Here is a 23,332-nt window from a genome sequence, read left to right on the forward strand (position 1 = left end):
CCATTTTTAAAGTAGAAAAAAAACACAGAAGATTTTACCCATGGTGGAGAAAATGTGCAGTAAACATAAGCCCTACAGAGAGTACTTGATTCTTTGTTTTGTAAGAAAATAACTGCAGATGCTGGTACAAATCGAAGGTATTTATTCACAAAATGCTGGAGTAACTCAGCAGGTCAGGCAGCATCTCAGGAGAGAAGGAATGGATGACGTTTCGGGTGAAGAGTCTCGACCCGAAACGTCACCCATTCCTTCTCTCCTGAGATGCTGCCTGACCTGTTGATTCTTTGTTTTAATACATTACAAATGGGCCAGAATGTATCAAGACTTTAGTTAAATTGGATTTATCTGTTGTTCAAGTTTAAATTTTCTGCAATGTGAAATACTTTTAATTGAAACTTGGATTAATTCAGTGATGTTATATCAAATGGGTACTAAATTGTTTTTGTTGGTAACTGCAATAATTTGATACAATAATAAACTGCAATTTTAAGAGCTTTTTCAATGATCTGTTAATAGCTTAACATAAAAATATTTTCATTGCTGAATTTTGACAGCTGTAAACATACACATTAAAATATGTGCACGGATCCTTTGTGTACAATAATGTTTAAACACAACAGAATAATCAATTTAAAAATTCATTCATTACATTATAAATGAAGCATTAATTAAATTTACATTTACCCAGATCAATAAAAATAGTTGCCAATTCTGACACTTTTCCAAATATGTTGTTTACATTGATTAATCTTTTACAATGCTTGTAAAAACATTTTAGTTGGCATGCACAATATGATTAAATCTAGTGACAGCTCAAAACTCATTTAACAAGACTCAATTGCAGAAACTATTAAAAAATATGATCAAAGTCTACAAGCAATGTAAAGATTTGTTTGTTTTCGACCAAAATTGAAGAAAGAAAACCAGTTTTACAGGTAAGAGAACATCCCATATGGAAGAGTAGTCGCCAATTCTAACGAAAATGAAGTGAACGCAAGGTTGAGGCTTTGGATGTAATTTATGTTCTGCATTTTAAACACCATAAATTACAGTGTTTTATTGTGTTTTTGAATGACCACTGTAGAAAAATTAAACAATCCAATAAATGTGCAGTTGTAATATTTATATAAATGGCATCCGTAAAATTTGGCCGTACTATAAAGTCAGTAAGTATACATGAAGTTAGTTTTTAAAAAAATCACATTGGAGTCAGTGGTCCATTAAATCAAATGTTCTCGCTCAGTTGCAGCCACGATGCATTACAGAAATTCACTTTCACCATTTGTGTTTGTGAATGAGTTTTTAAAATTGACCCTACAATGCAAACAAACTGGACACACCAAACAAAAATGAACAATGGATGACTTTTTAACAGATTATAAGGATTACACTGTAAAGTGTGAAATGGTTTTGCTCTACATTTTATCTAATTTATTGGGAACCATTAAAGAATCTTACTGCAAATTAACCAACAAATTCTATTTCTGGTGAAATTTGCAATTCTAAGATTGATTCGTTGCCAATGAAAAATGAATCCATATTGTCGCACCATAAAATCTATCTAGAAATATGGTGAAGGAAGTGAAATAATGACTTCCAGAAAATTCAAATCCTGACAATAGATAGCAGCACGAGATTCACAACTAAATATATTGCAAATCTGAAGATCAACATTAATCTTCTACACTTAAGTGACAAAATATTTTTGGTCAGACTACCTTTTTATAAGACATAGGAGTCAAATGGCAAACTTGCATTTTCAATTTAGCTGATACATGTGTACCCAGGGATTTGGGATTATAATACACAAAATGAACCTTTTCAAAGACATTTCTGATAACTGAATCCACTTAATTACCTATTTGGCACAAATTTCAATCACTAATAAAAGTGCTGTGCTGAACAGTATGATGAGGCCAAATATATGCTTTTAAGATGAATACAGCTTGACAGAGCCAGCAACCCGTAAAATGTAAAAAAATGTCATTAGGCTTTAATTCTTATAATTTATGCCTTTCAAACAAAAACATCTACCTGGTCAATTAAAGCTGCTGCACATTACACACCTGCTCCATATCTAAAAGTTTAAATGCCCTTAAACATTAAATTACTTTTAATTCAAAAGCAGAAATATAAAGACACACTTTTATTCCCAAATAAAATTTGATATAACTACTGTTTTATACACGTTGAACAAGACAAACTTTGGTGGTAAACATAGTAAAAGTGTACTCCAGCCAAAACTAGTTCATAAGTCTTACACTGAGCAGTGTTTTGCCAGCAGCTATTCATTATAAAGTCCAAAATCAGTGCAACGTGAAAATTCTTACCTTTTCTAATCACTTACAAATTCAGTGGAATGAAGTATAAAGTTATGATTTCTGTTCAAGACCTAACTACTTAAAAAAAAAAAGCGAAATGAGTCTGTTTAAAATGTGTTATTTCCCATAAGAATGATTCAGTTGCTCTGTAGTTGAATTTACCAACATAAATAGTGTACAAAAATTTACAAATGCATTGGTTGCATGTGAAGATCCTTTAGGAAACCATCATAATCTCAGTTACATTAAATCTCAGTTACATTCAATTAAAATTAGTCTTCTGAACCCTACTCAAATGTTTAGTTGAAACAAATCCTGGATCCTCCTTTTCTAGCCTCCTGCAGCCATATTTTTGGTCTGATAACAGCTGGGTTGATTAAGATTCCAATGATTCAGACTGTGGATGAATGATGAAGTTAACATTTACACCTGCATGGAAAAAAACAAAATTAGAAGTTTTTTCAATGCAATATTCCATGGCGTATAAAATAAATAAGCAGGCTGAAGATGGACTGAGCAAGATGGGGGGGAAGAAATGGAGTAAAGCTACGAGGATAGGATGTCTCAGGAACAATCCAATTGCATTTCAATGAGAGGTGACGTTTTGGAGAACAACTTATTCCCTTTCTTGGTGGTCACCGATATACTTTCTGCCCGTCACTTAAGTGTGACCACCTCATTACAACTCCTATCTATGACACTCTCATTCACCTGGGCAATCCTGAGGTCGTTCAGCACAGCTTCCGTTCATTCATGCAGTCAGTCAGGCATACTGTTTGTCCCTGATTGGCCTATTCTCTTCCAAGTGAGAGTAAATCCTATCCTGAAGAACCTTCTGCAATGGCTTCCCTACCACTGTCATGAGGCTCACGGGCCTATAGTTTACTGGATTATCTCTACTTCCGTTCTTAAACAAAGGAACAACATTAGCTACTCTTGAGTCGTCTGAGACCTAACCCATGGCTAGAGAAGATATAAATATTTTAGTTGTCCCCTGCAATTCCTCTCTTGCCTCTCACAATAACTTGGGATAGATTCCATTAGGCGCCTGTGACTTATCCATCTTAATGCTCTTCAAGAGCCTCAACACCATTTCAGTCTTGGTCTCAAACAGCCTGAGTATATTGGCATTCCTTACACTGATCTCCCCGTCTTCCTCCTTGGTGAATACAGATGCAAAGTACTCATCTTGTATCCTGCCTACATTCTAAGCATAAATTCACATCTTTATCATTGAGCAGTCCTACTTCTCCTGGTTATCCTCTTGTTTTTAATGTATGCTGAAGAGCCTTATTAATCTTTATTAATTTTATTAATCTGACTCACCAATGACAATTTCATAGCCCCTTTTGGGCTTTCCCATTGCCTGCATAGGGTTTTTTTCCTACTTGCTTTATATTCCTAAAAAGCCCCGTCTGATTTCATCTTTTGAAACCTTACATAGAATTCCTTCTTCTTCTGACCAAATTTACAACCTCTTTGGTCATGCAAGGTTCCATTACCTTACGATCCATGCCCTTCCTCCTTACCGGACATGCCAGCCCTGAAGTCTGATCGGCTGGCCTTTAAATGTCAGATGTGGATAACAACGCACCCAAATTACTCTCGCTAGCTCCTACCTAATGAAGCTGTAATCTGCCATCCCAATTTAGTACCTTTCCCGAAGGTCCATCTTATCCTTATTCATAACCATCTTAAACCTAATGTAATTATAATCACTGTTCCCAAAATAATCTTCCACTTAAAAATAAATGGAAGTATAGCACAGTGTTGCAGTGATAGAGTTGCTGCCTTAGTGCCAGAGACCCAGGTTTGATCCTGATTATGGGTGCTATCCGTACGTATTTTGTCCGTTCTCCCTGTGACCACGTGGGTTTTCTCTGGGTGATCTGGTTTCCTTCCATATTCCAAAGATGTTGCAGGTTTGTAGGTTAATTGGCTTCTGTAAATTGTCCCTAGTGTGTAGGATAGAGCTAGTGAACAGGTGATCGTGGACTCGGTGGGCCCAAGGACCTGATTCCACGCTCTATCTCTAGACATAAACATTGACGTTTCTCAGTACAACGTTCAGTATGGTCCCTTCTCGAGTTGGACTATCCACATACTGTTCCTGTAAAACCTCTTGTATACTCCTAACAAATTCTTCCCGTCTAAGCCTTTTGCACTAATCAATATTGCGAAGGTAAAGTCTTCCACTACAACAACCCTGTTTCTTTTGAATCTTTCCATAATCTGTCTACTTTCCTGTTCCTCTATCTGCCAATTGGAACACCTTTAGAACAATCCCATTAGAGTTATTGCAGCTGATTTTTTAGCTCTGTCCATATCACCTCTGTATTCGATCCCTCCTGATGTGGAGGATATTTAGATCTCATTGTTACCTGAACCCTTTCAGGTGTAAAAGACTGTCACAGAGAGTTTATCAGCATATAATAAACAGTTTACTTCAAGAAATAGAACACTTTACTGGATCTGAATTCAAGATTTAACAGTTTGTTTAAACCAAGGTCTAGTTGAGTTGAAGGACTCACACAAAGTATAACTTTAAGTGTACGCACGGAAAATGTTCATGAGTTAAAGAAATATAATTGCAGTAATGTGCTGTGAGAGGGCATCTTGCTTTTACATCAACTTAACTATTTTGATTGAGAGAAAATAGCAAAAATTATTCATAGCAAGTCTAGTCTGAAATCGATAAAAACCAACCCAATTTCTGATTGGAGGTCAAGGAAATATGCACTCTTGGCATTTGAGGGATCTGATGCATTCTTGATAAATGACATTAACAATGTACAGATTTTTGAGAATAAAACTGTCAATTAAACATGGTGTAACAGATACAGCATTTCAGTCACAAAATGATTAATAGGTTGGTAGCAAATGATACAATTTTTAAAGCATTGTTAGGATCTATGCAGTATTCACTAGCTTAGACATTCATAATGAAAAAACAAATTCTTTCACACCTGCCGTTCTTTATTTGCATTTTCAGATGGCGAATTAGCTGTTGGTTGAGTATTAACAACGTTTACCCCTAAAGAATAAAAAAACAATCTCAGAAAATTGCTCCTACTTCTGTTAATCAATGCATTTTAAATTATTGGTAAAACAACTGCATATCAATCCAATATTTAACAAAGGAACAAGTTATGAATGTACCCTTGGAGACGAACTTTCAAGAAAATTAATTCCCGAAAGTTACCTAAATTTACTGCTCACCTTGGACAAAGTGTGGCACTGTTTTCAGATAACCACCATTATAAAACATGCATCAGCAATGATCAGCACAAGCAAGTTCTGCCAAGCTTTAGGTAATTCAAATAAGACTGCGAATGTCCAGAATACTTAAATACTCATCATGAGAAATCTAATATAGTATTTGATATGCCAAAGAGTACTAGGATGTTCCAAGAATGAATGTAAGAATGTTCAAGTCTAAGACTTCTTCAGTCTAGCTTTGCATGAGCAGCAATCCGGGACTAACTTCAGTTTGAACAATTGATTACAATTCCAATTGATGGCACAAGAATGTGCAGATTTGGGAAACTGAAGCAAAAAACAGAGTTGCTGGAGGAACTCAATGGGTCAGGACATTTAGGATTTGTTCCCTTCATAAAGACTGAAAGAGTAGGGGGGAAGTAGTCAGTATAAAGAGGTGGAGGGAGGTGTAGGGCAAGAGCTAGCAAGTTATATGTGGAGACGGGCGAGGACGGTTTACTGCAGATTACAGATAAGGTAGAAAGGGAAGGGTGGAGAGAGGACAGAAGCTGGAAAGTGATATGTGAGAAGTGATTTGTTCTCCACATCACCTTTCAGTCTCTGTTGCTATCTCCACCCTTCCCTCCCCCACCTGACTATTATCTGTTAATCAAACCTTCTTCACGTTAGATTGATCAATTGGTCAATACTGCCACAATGGGCCAAAAGGCCTACCCCTGTGCTATAATTTTCTATGTTGTATGTTTTCTAAAATTGCCATCAGTCTTAAGACTGACCTGGAGGAATAAATTACACACTGTTACTCTCTGCTACATCACCGACTTTGTACTTATCCTGCCACCATCCGTTTAGCTGGCAAGGCATGTTATGAATACTTGATATTTGCAAACATTTTTCGAAGAACCTTAAACACATTATTCTCACTGCACCAAAATCTTTTTATTTCAATAAGCTATCAAATTTAAAAATTGCCTTAAACAAATCAATACTAACTTTCATTTACTAGCTTATTCCAAAACGTCAAAAAAATTATACTAGAATACCCATCATCATTGATATGATGTAATAAAAAGGAACTGCACATGCTGGTTTATATCAAAGATAAATACAAAATGGTGGAGTAACTCTGTCAGTCAGGCAGCATATCTGGAGAAAAGGAATATGTGGTGTTTCGGGTCGAGACACTTCTTCAACTGAGAGCCGGGGAGAGGGAAACTAGAGATATGAAAAGGTACAAAGAACAAATGAAAGTTATGCAAGGAACAATGCAAAGCCAGCCAGATGATCAAGGAAGTGCAGTCCACAATGGCCCATTGCTAGCTGTGGAGGTGATAACGAGTAGATACAAACAGTTAAACTAAGCAGAGCGACAGTGAAACTAGTGGGATCACTAGGATGGGGGAGGGACTGAGAGAGAGGGGGAATGCGAGGGTTACATGAAGTTAGAGAAATTAATATTCATACCGAAGATAGACACAAAACACTGGAGTAACTCAGTGGGACAAGCAGTATCTCTGGAGAGAATGAATGGGTGACGTTTCGGGTCGAGACCCTTCTTCAGACCGTTGGATTGTAAGCTGCGTAAGAGAAATATGAAGTGCTGTTCCTCCAATTTGTGTTTGGCCTCACTCTGACAGCAGAGCCCAGAACAGAAAGGCCAGTATGGGAATGGGAAGGGGAGTTAGTGTTTGATAACCAGTAGATAACGTAGGCCAAGGCAGCCTGAGCGAAGGTGTTCAGCAAAACAATCATCCTGTCTGCGCTTGGACATGCTGATATATAGGAATCTACACCTAGAACAGCGGATACAGTAGATGAGATTGTAGGAGGCGCGTGCACCTTTGCCTCACCTGATTGGATGCTCAGGGTATCTGGATGGAGTCGAGGAAGGGGGTATAGGGACAGGTGTTACATCTCCTGCAGATGCAGTGGAAAGAGCAGGTAGCTTCTCTGGAGATAATGGATAGGTGACGTTTTGGGTCAGGACCCTTCAGACTGATTACTGTAGGAAGAGGTGGGGGGGGGGGGAACTAGAAGTAAAGAAAAAAAAGGACAAATTGGGGCAGAAACAGATGACCTCAGGCAAGGAGGTTCCTTGATAGGCTGACTGTTGGCTAGGGACAGTTATGAGCCCAAGAAGGATAATTGTTGCAAACTGTGGAAAAGGTTAACTGACTTTTACTGGAGGAGGAAAGGGACAAGAGGGAATAAGGGGGAGGGAAGGGGGTGGGGGAGGGAGGTATTTATAGAAGTTACCTAAAATTGGAGAATTCAACGTCCATTCCGCTGAGTAGCAAGCTACTCAAGTAAAATATGAGGTGCTGTTGCTCCAATTTGAGTGCGGCCTCGCTCTGGCAATGGAGGAGGCCTATGACAGACACCCATTCTCTCTACTACAATCAGTCTGAAGAAGGATCCCAACCCAAAAAGTCAACTATCCATTTTCTCCAGAAATGCTGCCTGACCACTGAGATACTCCATCATTTTGTGTCTATCTACCATTGATACCCTTACTGATCTGCTATAGAGTTTAACACACTCTTCTTAAGGTCAGTTTAGAACTTCATGATGAGCATGTTTAAAATGAATGGATATTGAAATAATGAATTGCCCAAACTTTGAAGATTGCAGTTCTAACCAGGATTTTTGCTCATACACTTTACCAATATATTAGCTTAGTTAATGCCATGGTCTGAGGGCAATTCAGAGCACCGAAACATTTAGTTAGCAATCAAAATATTCCTCAAAAATCTTTTCCCTGCTCTTTCCAGCTTATTGACATTCCTGCCGTAGCAGGAAGACTAAAATAGAACACTATATTCCAAATGGGGCCAAAATAAAGTCTTGTACAACTGTAAAATAATGTCCCAATGTCTATACTCAATATACCTTGATTAATGAAGGGCTTGGTATTAAAAGACGTCTTCACCACCTAATCTACCTGTGGCACCACTTTCAAGAAAATATGTGCCTGTACTCCGAGAACCTTCTGCTCAACAATGCTCCCAATTTACTGTAAAGGTCTTGCCCTGGTTTCACTTCCCAAAATGGAACATCACACAATTGTTTGCATTAAAATTCATTGGTCATTCCCAGGCCACTTGTTCAGTTGATCAACATCCAGCTGTGATTTTCAATAACCACCTTCACTGTCTGTGATACTACCTACTTCAGTGTCATCTTATTAATCATTCCTAGTTACTTCTCATCAAAATAATTGATACAAACCACAAGCAGCAACAGACCTACACCAATCCCTGAGGCACACCACTAGTCACAGGCCTCCTGTTAAAAAAAAGCCTTCCATTACCACCCTCAGCTTCTTTCAGCGAAGCCAAATCTGTATCTCGTGATCCCATGAACCATAGATCCTGTGATCTAACCTCCCACAGGAGGCTACCATGATTGCCTTGCTAAAGTCTATTTAGACAACCTATACAGCTTTGCCCACGTCAACCTTATGTTACTTCTTCAAAAAAAACAATCACATTCATCAGGCAATCTACCATGTATAAAACCATGGTGACTATCCCTAATCAACCCATCTAATCTAATGCATATATAACTTATCCCTCAGAATCCTCTCCAGTAACTTATCTGCTGCATAGGTTAGGCTCACTGGTCGAGAGTTCTGCGACTTTTCCTTGTAGCCCCTCTCAAATCGACACCCAACATTAGCCACCATCCAGTCATACACTATTTGAAACATGTCTAATGATGATTCATATATCTCAGTCAGGGCTCCAACAATTTTTTCTTCAGTTTCTCACAGCATTGCTGGATATATCTGTTCAGGTCCAGGAGATTTATCTACCCTCATACACCTTAGGAAGTCCAGCACCTTCACAACCATAACATAGTCTGGCCTCAAGACATCTTAAGTTCCCTAGCCTTCACATTTTTCTCCACAGTAAAAACAAAGAGATACTCATTGAAGACTTTGCCCATCTTCTGTGGCTCCACAAAGACGAACATTTTGGTTTCTGAGGGGTTCTATTCTTTCTCTAGTTCCCGTCGTTCCCTTAAGATACTCAGTCTCTTTGGACTCTCAAGGAGCTATCTCTTGCCCCCTTTCTGCATCCCAATTTCCTTCTTAAGCATACTCCTCAATTCCCTAAACTCCTCCAGGGATACATGATCCCAGCTGCCCAGACCTGGCCCACGCTATTTTTTTCCACGATCAGAGCTTCATTTTCCCCCATCATCCAGGATTCCTTTGTCCCACGTGACTTGCCCTTCACTCTAATTGGAACCAACTTGCCTTGATCTTTCACCATCACTCTTAAATGCATTCCACTTTCTGGACGTTCCTTTGCCCACAAACATCCTACTCCAATCAACTTTAGCAAGTTCCTGTAGAGTCAGTCTTACAGTGTGGAAACAGTCCCTTCGGCCAAACTTGCCCACATCGGCCAACGTCTACACTCGTCCCACCTACCTGCGTTTGGCCCATTTCACTCTAAACCTGTCTTATCTATGTACCTGTCTAAATGTTTCTTAAACGTTGCGACACTACCTGCCCCAAATTCTTAAACATTGCGATAGAACCTGCCCCAAATACCTCCTCTGACAGCTTGTTTCCATACACCTACCGCCTTTGCGTGAAAAATCTACCCCTCAGATTCTCAGAGGAGGTGAAAATCGAGAACCAGAGGACATAGGTTTACAGTAGGGGGGGGGGGGGGGGGGGGGGGAAAGATTTATAGATAGGGGTAACTTTTTTTTTACACAAAGGGCGGTGGGTGTATGGAATGAGCTGCCGAAGGAGATAATTCAATTTGTACCAGCATCTGCAGTTATTTTTCTATACGAGCTGCCGAAGGAGATAATTGAGGCAGGTACTATCAATGTTTAAGAAACGCTTAGACAGGTACATGGATAGGATAAGTTTCGGGCATGTGGGGCCAACACACGCAGGTGGGACTAGTCTGGATGTGGCATGTTGGTCGGCATGGGCAAATTGAGCCGAAGAGCCTGTTTCCATGCTGTATGACTATGCTCCTCAAACCCCTATGCTCCAAGCACATACCTGATCACAGCATGATATCTAATTCATGCCTCCTTTTTCCTGACCAGAGCCATAATTTCTCTCCTCTTCCATGGTTCCTACCTGCCTTGGTCTTCACTAACACAAACATGCACACCTTGAACTCTTACAATAACACTTTTAAAAACATGCCACTTTCCAGACATCTTTTTGTTACAAGCAATTTACTCCCATCAACATTTGCAACTTCCTATACCAAAGATGGTCTGTTCCCAATTTAAATCTTTGATTTGTGAGGCAGTCCTTATCCATAAAGATTTTAAAGCTAATAGATTGTGGTCGTTGGTTCCAAAAGGCTCACCCACTGATAAATTCATTCCACCCCCACACGCTTCCCCTCTCCTTCCACCCATATCCTTTCCTCCTGCTTTACATTCAGTCCTCTTCTTTCCATTTCTGATACCTTTCCTTTCCACCACTAGATGTTGTCAATGACTCCACCCATCTGCCAATCACCTTCCCCCCTTTACTGGTACCCACATATCACTTGCCAGGCTTTGTGTCAATCCACCTCTTTTCCAACTTTCTCCCTCCTACTTGCATCAGTCTGAAGTCGGACCCCAACCCAAAATGTCCTATATCCTTTCCCTCCATAGATGCTGCCTGGTCCACCGTTCTTGTTTTTTGCATGTTCTAGCAGTTTGTTCATAACAATCAAAAGAGTCATAACTTCAGTTAAATGACATATTAATTCATGTTTAGGATATTCAATAACAATTACGTTAAATTTTAGCGATTTTGATCCAAGGAAGTGTACATTATTTATTTCCTCATAATTCAATAGAACACTTTAGGTACAGTACATCATTTAAACAGACCAATCAATCCAATGGAGATCAAAATGATAAAACATTATCCAAGTATCATAATGAAAATTGGTACACGCTTTGGCAACATAATTCTGTCTGATTCAAGTGGAATCAAAACCTTGCACCCAAAATCAAATTTACTCCCATTATTATAATTATTCCTTCGGCATTGTTTTGATAACTTTAGCCTTGCATGGTAAAAAAAACATATTCCATGAAACAATTTGTTTTCTTTTGGCCCCATCACTAAAATTATGGTTAAATCAGTAGTGGCAATTATTTGATACTGTCTCCTATTTTCAGCTCTAAATGGCACATGTGTGTCTCACCTTATGTAGCAGTCATTAAATGGATTTGAACATTAAAAAAGTTTAAAACAATAGCATGTTTTTGAAAAATTATGAAATTTAATTTGCACAAATCTGAGAGATTCAATAAGTAATGAAAACATCCAATCATAAATAGGCGGAACAACATCTATGGCAGGGTGGAAGAATTGCTGTTCAAACATATTACCCAGTACATTAAAAATTTGTTGAAATGTATGAAAATTCCTCAGTTTAAGGGAAATTTGAGGTAGAATCTTATTTCAATTACCTTATCTCTCTCTCTCTGTACAATGCTTACACTGGATGTCAAAGACGAGGCAAGACAAAGGAGCATTAAGAAAAATTCCAAAATAGTTCCAACAGTGGATTTCAAATCCCCTTGACATTTTATTCCATAAATGGGAGTGATCAAACATTTCTTCAACCGGGGATTTTCAGATAGCAATTGAACAACTCTCCTTGATTCATTATTTTTAATTGCTCCAGAAATATCTAATCCCAAAGTATTAGTTTATTCCTTCTTAAATCAAAGTTGGTCCTCAATGTGCAGGATAAGGTGGCAAGTGATAAAGAATTTAAATCTAATTTTCCTTCATAGTTTACTCAAAAATATACTGAAGCTAAAACAAGTTTGAAAGGATTGTAAAGCTCCTGCTAAAATAGTAAGTTTGTACATTTAATACAAATTACTAAAGAGTATAATTTAACAATTTGACCATGTTCTTATTACTTAGTTGCAAAGCATTGGAAAAATATAAGCAAAATGGAAAATGAGAACATTACACCCAAAGATGGCAATGTCTCACAAAATGTGAATCTATTTTTACTTTTAACAGCAGCACATGAACATGTACAGTGAACATGCAACGCCTTCATTTAGCTTAACATTGTGCTTCAGAATAAAACCAAATCACAATCAGAGCAAAAAGCATTATGATGTGCTGTACAACTTCAACTATTTTATCAGCTTAAATTTCAAATTTGGAATTTAATTATAAATAAACTGAAAAATCTCAACATTAGGTAAAGGCAAATAAAAACATTCAATGGATCTAAACCATCTGTACCATTTAAACTATACAGCAGTGCATACGTGCAAAATGACCATGTTCATCATAACAACCATGGAAGTGACAAAGTACTACTCTATCATTTCTGATACAAAATATGTCCTTCTGAATAAAGTAATTTACCCAGTTTCAAAAGTTAACTGTTGTAATTTCCATCATCAATCACCACAACCAAGTTAACAACTTACAAATGTTCTTGATTGGTAATTGAAATAGATTCCATCTGCATTGACTTACCATCATCACCAGTGTGTTCTGCTTTAATCTGTGCTTCCAAATCTTCAGGATTTATAATATCATAATCTTCCATTTCACCTGATGGTTTACATTTTCCACAACAGAAGCAACAACAACAGCAACAGCAGCACCCAGTGAGTAGGCCACAGCATATAAATAGAGCCTGCCGCACAAAGAAAAAAACCCAATTTACATCCAGCAATCCAAGGAAATTGCCTTATTCTTATTTAAAATCCACATAGAATTTACTGACATAAATGAGCTCATTTGACCAAATCTTATCCACGCCATTCAATTAAATACCAAAATGTAGATAAAAAAGTGCAGAAGGCATTGTCACATTAGACTTCTGACTACGAAGTTTAAAGGTGAATTCTAATCAAAGCATTCCAATTTCATAATTTGCAAAAAACAAGGAACAATCAAATTGAACATAAAAAAGGGGGTCATAAAAATGGAATGTCTTAGAAGGAAAGCATCATATTGAGAGCAGGTGCAGCAAGGTTGGAGAAATTGGGAGTCGGGGGTTGGGTCTTTGCAAGCGGCAGGGTGGGAGGAGGTGTTATCCAGATAACCCTATCAGTTGATAGTCTACATCCTGTGATGGAGACAGAGATTGAGAAAGGGTAGAGAAGTGTCAATGATAGTCCAGGTAAATTTGATGGTAGGGTGGAAGTTAGTAAAGTTGATGAAATCACGATTGCCGTATGGTGCAGGAGGCAGCCCTGATGCAAGCATCAATGTAGGGGAGCAAGAGGCAAGTGATGGTGCCAGCTGCGTTCAGAACAAGGACTGTTGAACATAAACATCAAAAAGGCAGACACAGCTAAGGTCCACATGAGTGCTCATGGCTACATGCTTTTGAGAGGAATCAAAAGAGAAGTTATTGAGGGCGAGGACAAATTCCGAAAGACAGAAGAAAGCATTAGTGTTGTGGAACTATCTGGGTCTCGGTTTAAGGAAGAACCGGAGGGTTCAGAGACCTTCCTGGTGGGGAATGAAGGTGTAAAAGGGACTGGATGTCCAGAGTAAAGATGAGGCAATGGGGGCCAAGGAAGTGAAGAAATGAAAAGATGAAAAGTTTGGAAAGGGAACTGGCAGGGAACTATTGGTAGCCATATCACCATCTATATTATGAGGCAGATTAGCTTAACAACTAGGCAAGAGGCTCAACCACTTAGGGCAGACGACCTCTCAGCGACAGGGGCAGAGTGGATAAAACTACTGAATACCCTCAAAATAGGATGGAAACATTTCAAATTAGATTCAAAAACCTAGCAAGGGATTGGGAGAGTTCATAATTTATAGGAGCATAACTAGGCCATTCGGTTCATTAAGTCTATTCCGCTATTCAATCATGGCTGATCTATCTTTCCTTCTCAACCCCACTCTCCCGTCTTCTTACCATAACACCCTTACAAATGAAGAATATGTCAATCTGTGTCTTAAAATACCCAATGACGGCTCCACAGCAGTCTATGGCAATGAATTCCACAGATTCCACCCTCTAACTAAGAAGTTCCTCCTCATCTCCTTTATAAAAGGCACGTCCTTTTATTCTGAGGCTATGGCCTCTGGTCCTAGCCTCTCCCACCAGTGGAAACATCCTCTGCATATCCACTTTATCCATGACTTTCACTATTCAGTAGGTATCAATGAGGTCCCTCTCATCCTTCTAAACTCCAGCAAATACAGGCCCAGTGCCGTCAAACGCTCATCATATGTTAACTCAATCATTCTCGTAAACCTCCTCTGGATCCTCTCCAACGCTGTCACATCCTTCCTCAGATATGGGGAGTGAAGGTAATGATGGAAATAACGACAAAAAATAGGTTGACAGAGTATAGACGAATGAAGAAATCTATAACCACCATTGGATGAGGGATAGATGGTTTTCTAATATAAACATAAAACATTAAGAACATTAACCCACCTTAAACCAACATTTGTTCATCAAAAAGTAGTATTTGACACTCTCCTCTCCAAACTGCTCAGCCACATATAGTCCAAATGAGCCATACTCATCATAGATGCGTTTCTTATTGTCATCGTTCAGAATAGCATTGGCATTGTTTATTTCTTTAAACTTTTCTGATGCATCAGGGTTGTCTGGATTTTTGTCTGGGTGATACTTGAGAGCGAGTTTTCTAATTGGAAAACAAATGTTAAACTTCAAAACTAAAATCTGGTCACAATAGTGCTACATCTGAAAGTTGGCGTGCAGGGACAGCAGCCAGTGAAGAAAGCTAATGGCATGTTGGCCTTCATAACGAGAGGATTTCAGTATAGGAGTAAAGAGGTTCTTCTGCAGTTGTATAGGACCCTGGTAAGACCACATCGGGAGTATTGTGTACAGTTTTGGTCTCCTAATTTGAGGAAGGACATCTTTGTAATTGAGGTAGTGCAGCATAGGTTCACGAGATTGATCCCTGGGATGGCGGGACTGTCATATGAGGAAAGATTGAAAAGACTAGGCTTGTATTCACTGGAGTTTAGAAGGATGAGAGGGGATCTTATAGAGACATATAAAATTATAAAAGGATTGGACAAGCTAGATGCAGGAAAAATGTTCCCAATGTTGGGGGAGTCCAGAACCAGGGGCCACAGTCTTAGAATAAAGGGGAGGCCATTTAAAACTGAGGTGAGAAGGAACTTTTTCACCTAGAGTTGTGAATTTGTGAAATTCTCTGCCACAGAGGGCAGCGGAGGCCAAATCACTGGATGAATTTGAGAGAGTTAGATAGAGCTCTGGGGGCTAGTGGAATCAAGGGATATGGGGAGACGTTGGGCACAGGTTACTGATTGTGGATGATTAGCCATGATCATAATGAATGGTGGTGCGGGCTCGAAGGGCTGAATGACCTATTTTCTATATTTCTATCTAAAGCCAACTAGACTTAAACTAGCCTCTTTAAATCAAATAAAACTGCAATCAGGAACATCAATACCATTTCATCATTGGAATAGACATAAGGTTTCTAGGCAGTTTTCAAAGAGAATATGGAAGGTCGTCCAGTATCCAGTTCAACACTCATGCATGCCACACCTTAAAAAGATCATCTTGTTATTTGCTTCAATGCGAGCAAAACAAGTTATTTTACAACCAAAGTGAAACCTTTCAGAGGTGTTTTGGTGAAGCAAAATAAATTACACTACTTGCCATAATGTTGGTGTTCTGTGAGCATTAACATCATGATAAGTTGATTAATTTATGTAAAATGCAGAAAGGTGACCTGCAGTTCAGGTAGCATGCCTGGCCATAATTCCCATAGCATGCTCAATGTACAAAGTCTCAGCGCATTAAGTTAAACACTGCTGGATGCTGTCTTTGAAGAACTGTGTGTTCTGCTATGCAGCAATTTGTCTCGGAAAGTTTCCTCTCGTGTGCAATATTGAGAATACATCTCTGAGGCATAGTGTGGTGAATAAGATGGCAAATGTTGGAATCTGACATTTAATTTTTAACCAATAGGTAATTTCAGCTGCACAAGCCGAGATGCAATGACTGTCCATTAGACAGGAGACACTGAAACTTATTAAACCAAGGTTCCTTAAACTATAATATTAGCAGAAATGCACAGATGTGGGCATCAGAGGATAGGTTTAACACAATGCCCACTGATGCCAAAGAAAGACAAGGAGTGCACAAGATAGGTGTTAGGATTGAGGCATAGGAATATAAGCAGGCATGAGAAAGAGCTTAACAGCCCTACTGCCACCTATAACAGAACCTGCAAAGGGGCAGAGATCAAAACCACACGTGTTGGGAGGGGGGGAGGGGGGGAGGGGGGGGGGGGGGGGGGGGGGAGCCGAAAGAGATGCAGTGAAAGAATGAAGGGATGGTGAAATAAATATCCAAAATGGAAGAACATTAGTGACCTGAAGGAAGAAATCCTGTAAATGTGGGGTTGGAAGAAAGGGGGATTGGTGCACTTGCTTAAACTGCTATCGGTGTTCAAAACCTTGTTTACATGGTACTCAGGGCATCCACAGAATCGTAAAGTCTAAACATAAAAAACCTTGCCGAAGTTAGATATCAGAAATAGAAAGCAAAAATTGCTGGAAACAGTCCAGCGGGTCAGACAGTTTCAGACAGGAAAGAGGAACAATTAACGTTTCAGATCAAAGACCCTTTATCAAACTTGCGAAAGAGAAAAAAAAGTTATTTTAAGTTACAGAGAAAGTGGAAGAGTAACAAATAAGTTAAAGGGATCATTTCTGTGGGAACAAGGCCATGATTGTCATGGGGATAAGTCATAGAGGTAATCCAGTTCCATGGTTAAGAGGGCAATTAGAGAGAAAATGAACAAAAGCTATGAAGTGAGGGGAGTTGGTGAACATGATGCAAAAAACAAATCAAAAAGGAAAAGGAATATAAATGGTGCAAAATGCAGGGCTGTGGAACACGCCAAGCATTTTAGCCTGTGCTAATGGCGAGAGTAGAACTGAGTCAACATTGCAGATGGATGATTTGCAGCAGAAATAAGCAGTTCTGATGCAGAAAGCAAGTTGCTCAAAATTGTAGAATAAGGTAGACTCCAGAAGGCCCTGAATGACAATGACAATGATGTGCATTCCTCAAGCGAATGTTGGTGAGAATGGGAACTAAAATGGAGAAGCAGCAGACAACAGGGATCACCGAGCCACCTGTGTAGTATGAATGTGGGGGCTCTGCAATGCAATCAGCATTTGTTTTCACCAATGCAGAAGAGGCTATATCATGAGTATTGTATGCAGGAAGCAAGATTGCAAGAACTGAATCACGGCTTCATCTGGAAGGACTGTTTAGATCCCCGATAAGGGGGGGGAGGTAGAGGACAAATGTTTCATATCCTGTAGTTTCAGGAGAAAAGTGCCACAAGGGATAGGTCTAACTGCATCTCTTGATCCACCATAAAGCATGCTCTATTTTTAAATTTTGAATTCTGATATTCTAAACTAATCCATTGGACTAATTTTACAGTTATTGGAAAATTCTGAGAATTAATAGATCTCAAACTATAATGCACAATATAATTGAATTATATTTCATACCTGTATGCTTTTTTGATCTCCTCTGGTGTAGCTCCTTTCTCCAATCCTAGTGCCTTATATAAACTTTCGCCCGTTCGGGACATCGTTCGCTGAAGTCGTGGTGTTGCCATGTTGCCAGGTACCTTGAAGACATAAGTAGATTTCTGCTCAACATGAAGTTAGCCGTTTCTTTTCCCCCCAACCAGCATATTTTCTGAAGAAAATGTACATTGCTCATTTTCTAGAATCAGAATTGTCCAACTAAACAAAAATGACCATGAACCAAAAACTGAACAGTAACTATATCCACAATTTACTGATACACTAAAAAGACTATTACATAAAAAAATAAAATTAAAAAAATGGCAGTTCAGTGCGAATTTCTGGCCAGTTTTAGGTGTTAGAACCATTATTTTCTGCAAGGCAGGGTGAGGTGATTTCAAAGGGTGGGCACGGTGGCGCAGCGGTAGAGTTACTGCCTTACAGCGCCAGAGACCCGAGTTCGATCCCGACTACGGGTGCTGTCTGTACGGAGTTTGTACGTTCAAGTCAAGTCAAGTCAAGTTTATTTGTCACATGCACATGCACAATGTGCAGTGAAATGAAAGTGGCAATGCCTGCGGATTGTGCACAAAAAAGAATTACAGTTACAGTATATAAATAAAGTTAATACGGTTAATACAGAGAAGACAAAATTTAGTCCCTGGAGTTATAAAAGTTAAAAGTCCTGATGGCCTGTGGGAAGAAACTCCGTCTCATCCTCTCCGTTTTCACAGTGTGACAGCGGAGGCGCTTGCCTGACAGTAGCATCAGGAACAGTCTGTTGCTGGGGTGGCGGGGTCCCTCATAATCTTGCTTGCTCTCGATCTACACCTCCTGATGTATAGGTCCTGCAGGGGGGCGAGTGCAGTTCCCATGGTGCATTCTGCCGAACGCACTACAGTCTGCAGGGCCATCCTGTCCTGGGCAGAGCTGTTCCCAAATCAGACTGTAATGTTGCCGGACAGGATGTTCTCTACAGCCTCAGAGTAGAAGCAATGAAGGATCCTCAGAGACACTCTGAATTTCCTCAGCTGTCTAAGGTGGTAAAGGCAGTAGACAATAGGTGCAGGAGGAGGCCATTCGGCCCTTCGAGCCAGCACCACCATTCAATGTGATCATGGCTGATCATTCTCAATCAGTACCCCGTTCCTGCCTTCTCCCCATACCCCTTGACTCCGCTATCCTTAAGAGCTCTATCCAGCTCTCTCTTGAATGCATTCAGAGAATTGGCCTCCACTGCCTTCTGAGGCAGAGAATTCCACAGATTCACAACTCTCTGACTGAAAAACTTTTTCCTCATCTCAGTTCTAAATGGCCTACCCCTTATTCTTAAACTGTGGCCCCTTGTTCTGGACTCCCCCAACATTGGGAACATGTTTCCTGCCTCTAACGTGTCCAACCCCTTCATAATCTTATACGTTTCGATAAGATCTCCTCTCATCCTTCTAATTTCCAGTGTATACAAGCCTAGTCGCTCCAGTCTTTCAACATATGAAAGTCCCGCCATTCCGGGAATTAACCTAGTAAACCTACGCTGCATGCCCTCAATAGCAAGAATATCCTTCCTCAAATTTGGAGACCAAAACTGCACACAGTATTCCAGGTGCGGTCTCACTAGGGCCCTGTACAACTGCAGAAGGACCTCTTTGCTCCTATACTCAACTCCTCTTGTTATGAAGGTCAACATTCCATTGGCTTTCTTCACTGCCTGCTGTACCTGCATGCTTCCTTTCAGTGACTGATGCACTAGGACACCCAGATCTCGTTGTACGTCCCCTGTTCCTAACTTGACACCATTCAGATAATACTCTGCCTTCCTATTCTTAACACCAAAGTGGATAACCTCACACTTATCCACATTAAACTGCATCTGCCATGCATCCGCCCACTCACACAACCTGTCCAAGTCACCCTGCAACCTCATAGCATCTTCCTCACAGTTCACACTACCACCCAGCTTTGTATCATCTGCAAATTTGCTAATGGTACTTTTAATCCCTTCATCCAAGTCATTAATGTATATTGTAAATAGCTGCGGTCCCAGCACCGAGCCTTGCGGTACTGCACTAGTTACTGCCTGCCATTCTGAAAGGGACCCATTTATCCCCACTCTTTGCTTTCTGTCTGTCAACCAATTTTCTATCCATGTCAGTACCCTACCTCCAATACCATGTGCTCTAATTTTGCCCACTAATCTCCTATGTGGAACCTTGTCAAAGGGTTTCTGAAAGTCAAGGTACACCACATCCACCGCAATGTGCGTTGCCCATGTCAGATCCTCTTTGATGTGGACTCCCAAGTATTTAAAACTGCTCACCCTATCCACAATAGACCCATTTATCTCCAGTGGCGTGTACGACCTTGGATGTTGAGCCCTTCTAAAGTCCACAATCAGCTCCTTAGTTTTTTTGACATTCAAGAGGAGGCTATTGTCCTGACACCAGAGTGCCAGATCAGCCACCTCCTCCCGGTAGGCCTTCTCATCATTGTCGGAGATCCGGCCCACCACCACAGTGTCATTAGCTGAACCTGGCCACACAGTCATGTGTGTACAGGGAGTACAGTAGGGGGCTAAGGATGCAACCCTGGGGGGATCCTATGTTCAGGGTGAGGGGGCTAGATGTGTGTTCCCCCATCCTGACCACTTGGGGCCTGGCGGTGATATAGTTCAGGACCCCACGTTCTCCCCGCGACTGCGTGAGATTTCTCCGAGATCTTCACTTTCCTCCCACACTCCAAAGACGTACAGGTTTGTAGGTTAATTGGCTTGGTGTATGTGTAAAATTGTCCCCAGTGTGTGTAGGATAGTGTGGGGATCGCTGGTTGGTGTGGACTCGGTGGGCCAAGGGGCCTGTTTCCACTCTATCTCTAAACTAAATTAAACTAAACATATCACTAGTAAAATGGATTAAAATCTAGTTTTACAGGTCGTGTTAACTGTTTACTATTTTATTCCATTTCTTATTCATCGAGGCAATTAGACATTTTAAATGGACGAAACTTTGGAAACCCACACAAAGAGCTTGTTGGCCTTGAGATTCTTTACCCACTTGTCTGTATTTTCATTTCCCGCGAGACGATTTAACTAACAAATCTACACTGAATTCAATTACTTACTCCCATTATTTTTCTATAGTGCAGGCTTAGGTATCATTCATCAAACATCCAATGTCAATTTCTTTAAAAAACAGTACAAATCAGGCAGCATGGATAAACAATGTTTCAGGTCGGAATCCATATTCAGATTGTAGAGGGGTGAAAAGCTGGAAAAAAGGCGAGGGCAGGACAAAGTTTGGAAAGTGATAGGTGGACACAGGTGATGGGGTTTTTTTGTGGCAGACAATTGGACAAAAGGCCAAAGATGAAAAGACCAAAGGTGTGAAATAAGGATAGAATAGGCACGAAATATGGAGCCGGGGAGAGAATATAGGTGGAAGGAGACAGGAGGAAGTGGGGTAGAGACAGAGGAGACAGGAGAAATGGGTGACATCCAGGTAGAGCAGAGGGAAGAGAGGGGAAGGAGAGGGGGGTAAAGAAAAGGAGTACTTGTAGGTCAGCTGGATGCACACCCATTTCTCCCTTTCCACTTCTCCTCACGTCCCGCCCCCCCTTCCTCTCCACCTAGATTTATTCCTCTGGCTTCACACTTTGTACCCCCTCTTCTATCCTTATCGCCTGCTTTTTATCTTTTCATGTCTATCCTTTATCCAACCATCTGCCAATCAAACCCCCACCCCCATTACGTACCCACCTATCATTTAATGACTTTATCCCACACCGACCTCCTTTCCAGCTTTCTCCCTCCCATTATGACAGTCTGAAGAAGGGTCCAGACCTGAAAAGTCACCTATTAATGTTCTCCAGAGATGCTGCCCGACTCACAAGTTACACCAGTACTTTGTGTCTTTTTTGTTGTAAACTAGCATCTGCAGTTCCTTGTGTCCCCAATTTAAACTAATCCCATCTGCCTGCACTTGGTTCATATTCCTCCAGTTCACCCATCTGTCCAAAGGCCTCTTAAACATTGCTATTGAATTTGCTTCCACTACCCCCCCCCCACCCGGCAATGTATTGCAGACACCCACTTTCTCTGTAAGAGAAAACTTACCTTAAATCCCCCATAAAAACATTTCCTTTCTCACCGTAAACCTATGATCTCGAGTATTTGACATTTCCATCTGAGAAAAAGATCCACCCACGTGAACCTCTAGTGAGGGTGGAAAGGCACTATGAGTACAACCACTGGATAAAGTATCACATGATAATGTGGCCATTAATTTATAAGATCCCCAAATATCCCCACTGTAGGGAACACAAATATGAAAAATCTTAATAACTCCTACCATTTTTTGCAAACCTACATCTGAATAAAAAAACAAACATTTGCTAAGTAGCCTGCGGAATAGAAATCAAGCTGATTTTTAAAACATCTTGTGTCCACTTATTGGTTATTTTCCCCAGTTATGATTTGAAATCCGACAGTGCGGCTGAACAAAGCGTGGAGCCATTCGTTTCTCTGCCTTGAAAAACCTAGGAAGATTCATCTACTTCGCCAGCAACCCTGCTCCTGGGGCCAAAAGCTCACTATTAGCTTCAAAGGATCACATTAGAGTTAGTTGATCACTATCTAACCTCTTTACAGTATGTCTGCATCTTACAAACACATTTTCTTTGCATTTTCATAGTATTTTTTGTAACATAAATGCACAATTCTGCACAGATGCAACCTCTGACGTAGTGAAGTATTAATTCTCATGAAATGTTTAGTAAGCCTCTTGTGCAATATGGTCTGAATACCACGGGAGTTAAGTACTAACGTCAAACAGAAATTTACTGCAGCCTATCCCGAGCTATGCATTAGTAATCATTTAATAAGTTTTAATAAAACATTCAGCCCATTCAATAATTAGAGTCACTATCCAAATCAACTTTCTTTAGAATAATATTTATGTAGGATATGGCAATTAGGGGAAAGTCATTGAAAGGAAAAGAGTACAAAAAAGATGTATTATCATGTCATAGGTTGCAGTATGTTGAAAGGGAGAAAATGTATCACAATTATTATCAAAGATGATAACTTAAGACTTTGTATGATTGGTCCAATATCTTGAGAGAGTTGAATACCTATAAGAAAATTCAAAAAGACAAATGTGGAAACAAATGAGCAGTTATATTATTTAAAGTCTGGAAAACAAAGCAATACCAAAATTGGGTCAGGGATGCGACGATGACCCAACAAAATGCA

At 40.0% G+C, this 23,332-nt stretch overlaps 1 protein-coding gene across 1 annotated transcript in view; it reads right to left on the bottom strand.

The window, feature by feature from the left end:
- Window positions 1-236: 236 nt before the first annotated feature.
- The window catches only part of dnajc5ga (DnaJ (Hsp40) homolog, subfamily C, member 5 gamma a), a 31,367-nt gene continuing 8,271 nt past the window's right edge, over window positions 237-23,332 (bottom strand). Inside the window, exons 2-6 of the mRNA XM_078399425.1 lie at window positions 18,067-18,188; window positions 14,966-15,179; window positions 13,033-13,195; window positions 5,288-5,355; window positions 237-2,750 (exon numbers count right to left, since the gene is read on the bottom strand). Coding sequence (XP_078255551.1) covers window positions 2,745-2,750; window positions 5,288-5,355; window positions 13,033-13,195; window positions 14,966-15,179; window positions 18,067-18,176 — 561 coding nt within the window. The 5' untranslated portion in view covers window positions 18,177-18,188 and the 3' untranslated portion in view covers window positions 237-2,744. The remainder of the gene's footprint in view (window positions 2,751-5,287; window positions 5,356-13,032; window positions 13,196-14,965; window positions 15,180-18,066; window positions 18,189-23,332) is intronic.

This window comes from Rhinoraja longicauda, chromosome 5, assembly GCF_053455715.1.
Source record: "Rhinoraja longicauda isolate Sanriku21f chromosome 5, sRhiLon1.1, whole genome shotgun sequence".
In the NCBI taxonomy this organism is placed as follows: Eukaryota; Metazoa; Chordata; class Chondrichthyes; order Rajiformes; family Arhynchobatidae; genus Rhinoraja; species Rhinoraja longicauda.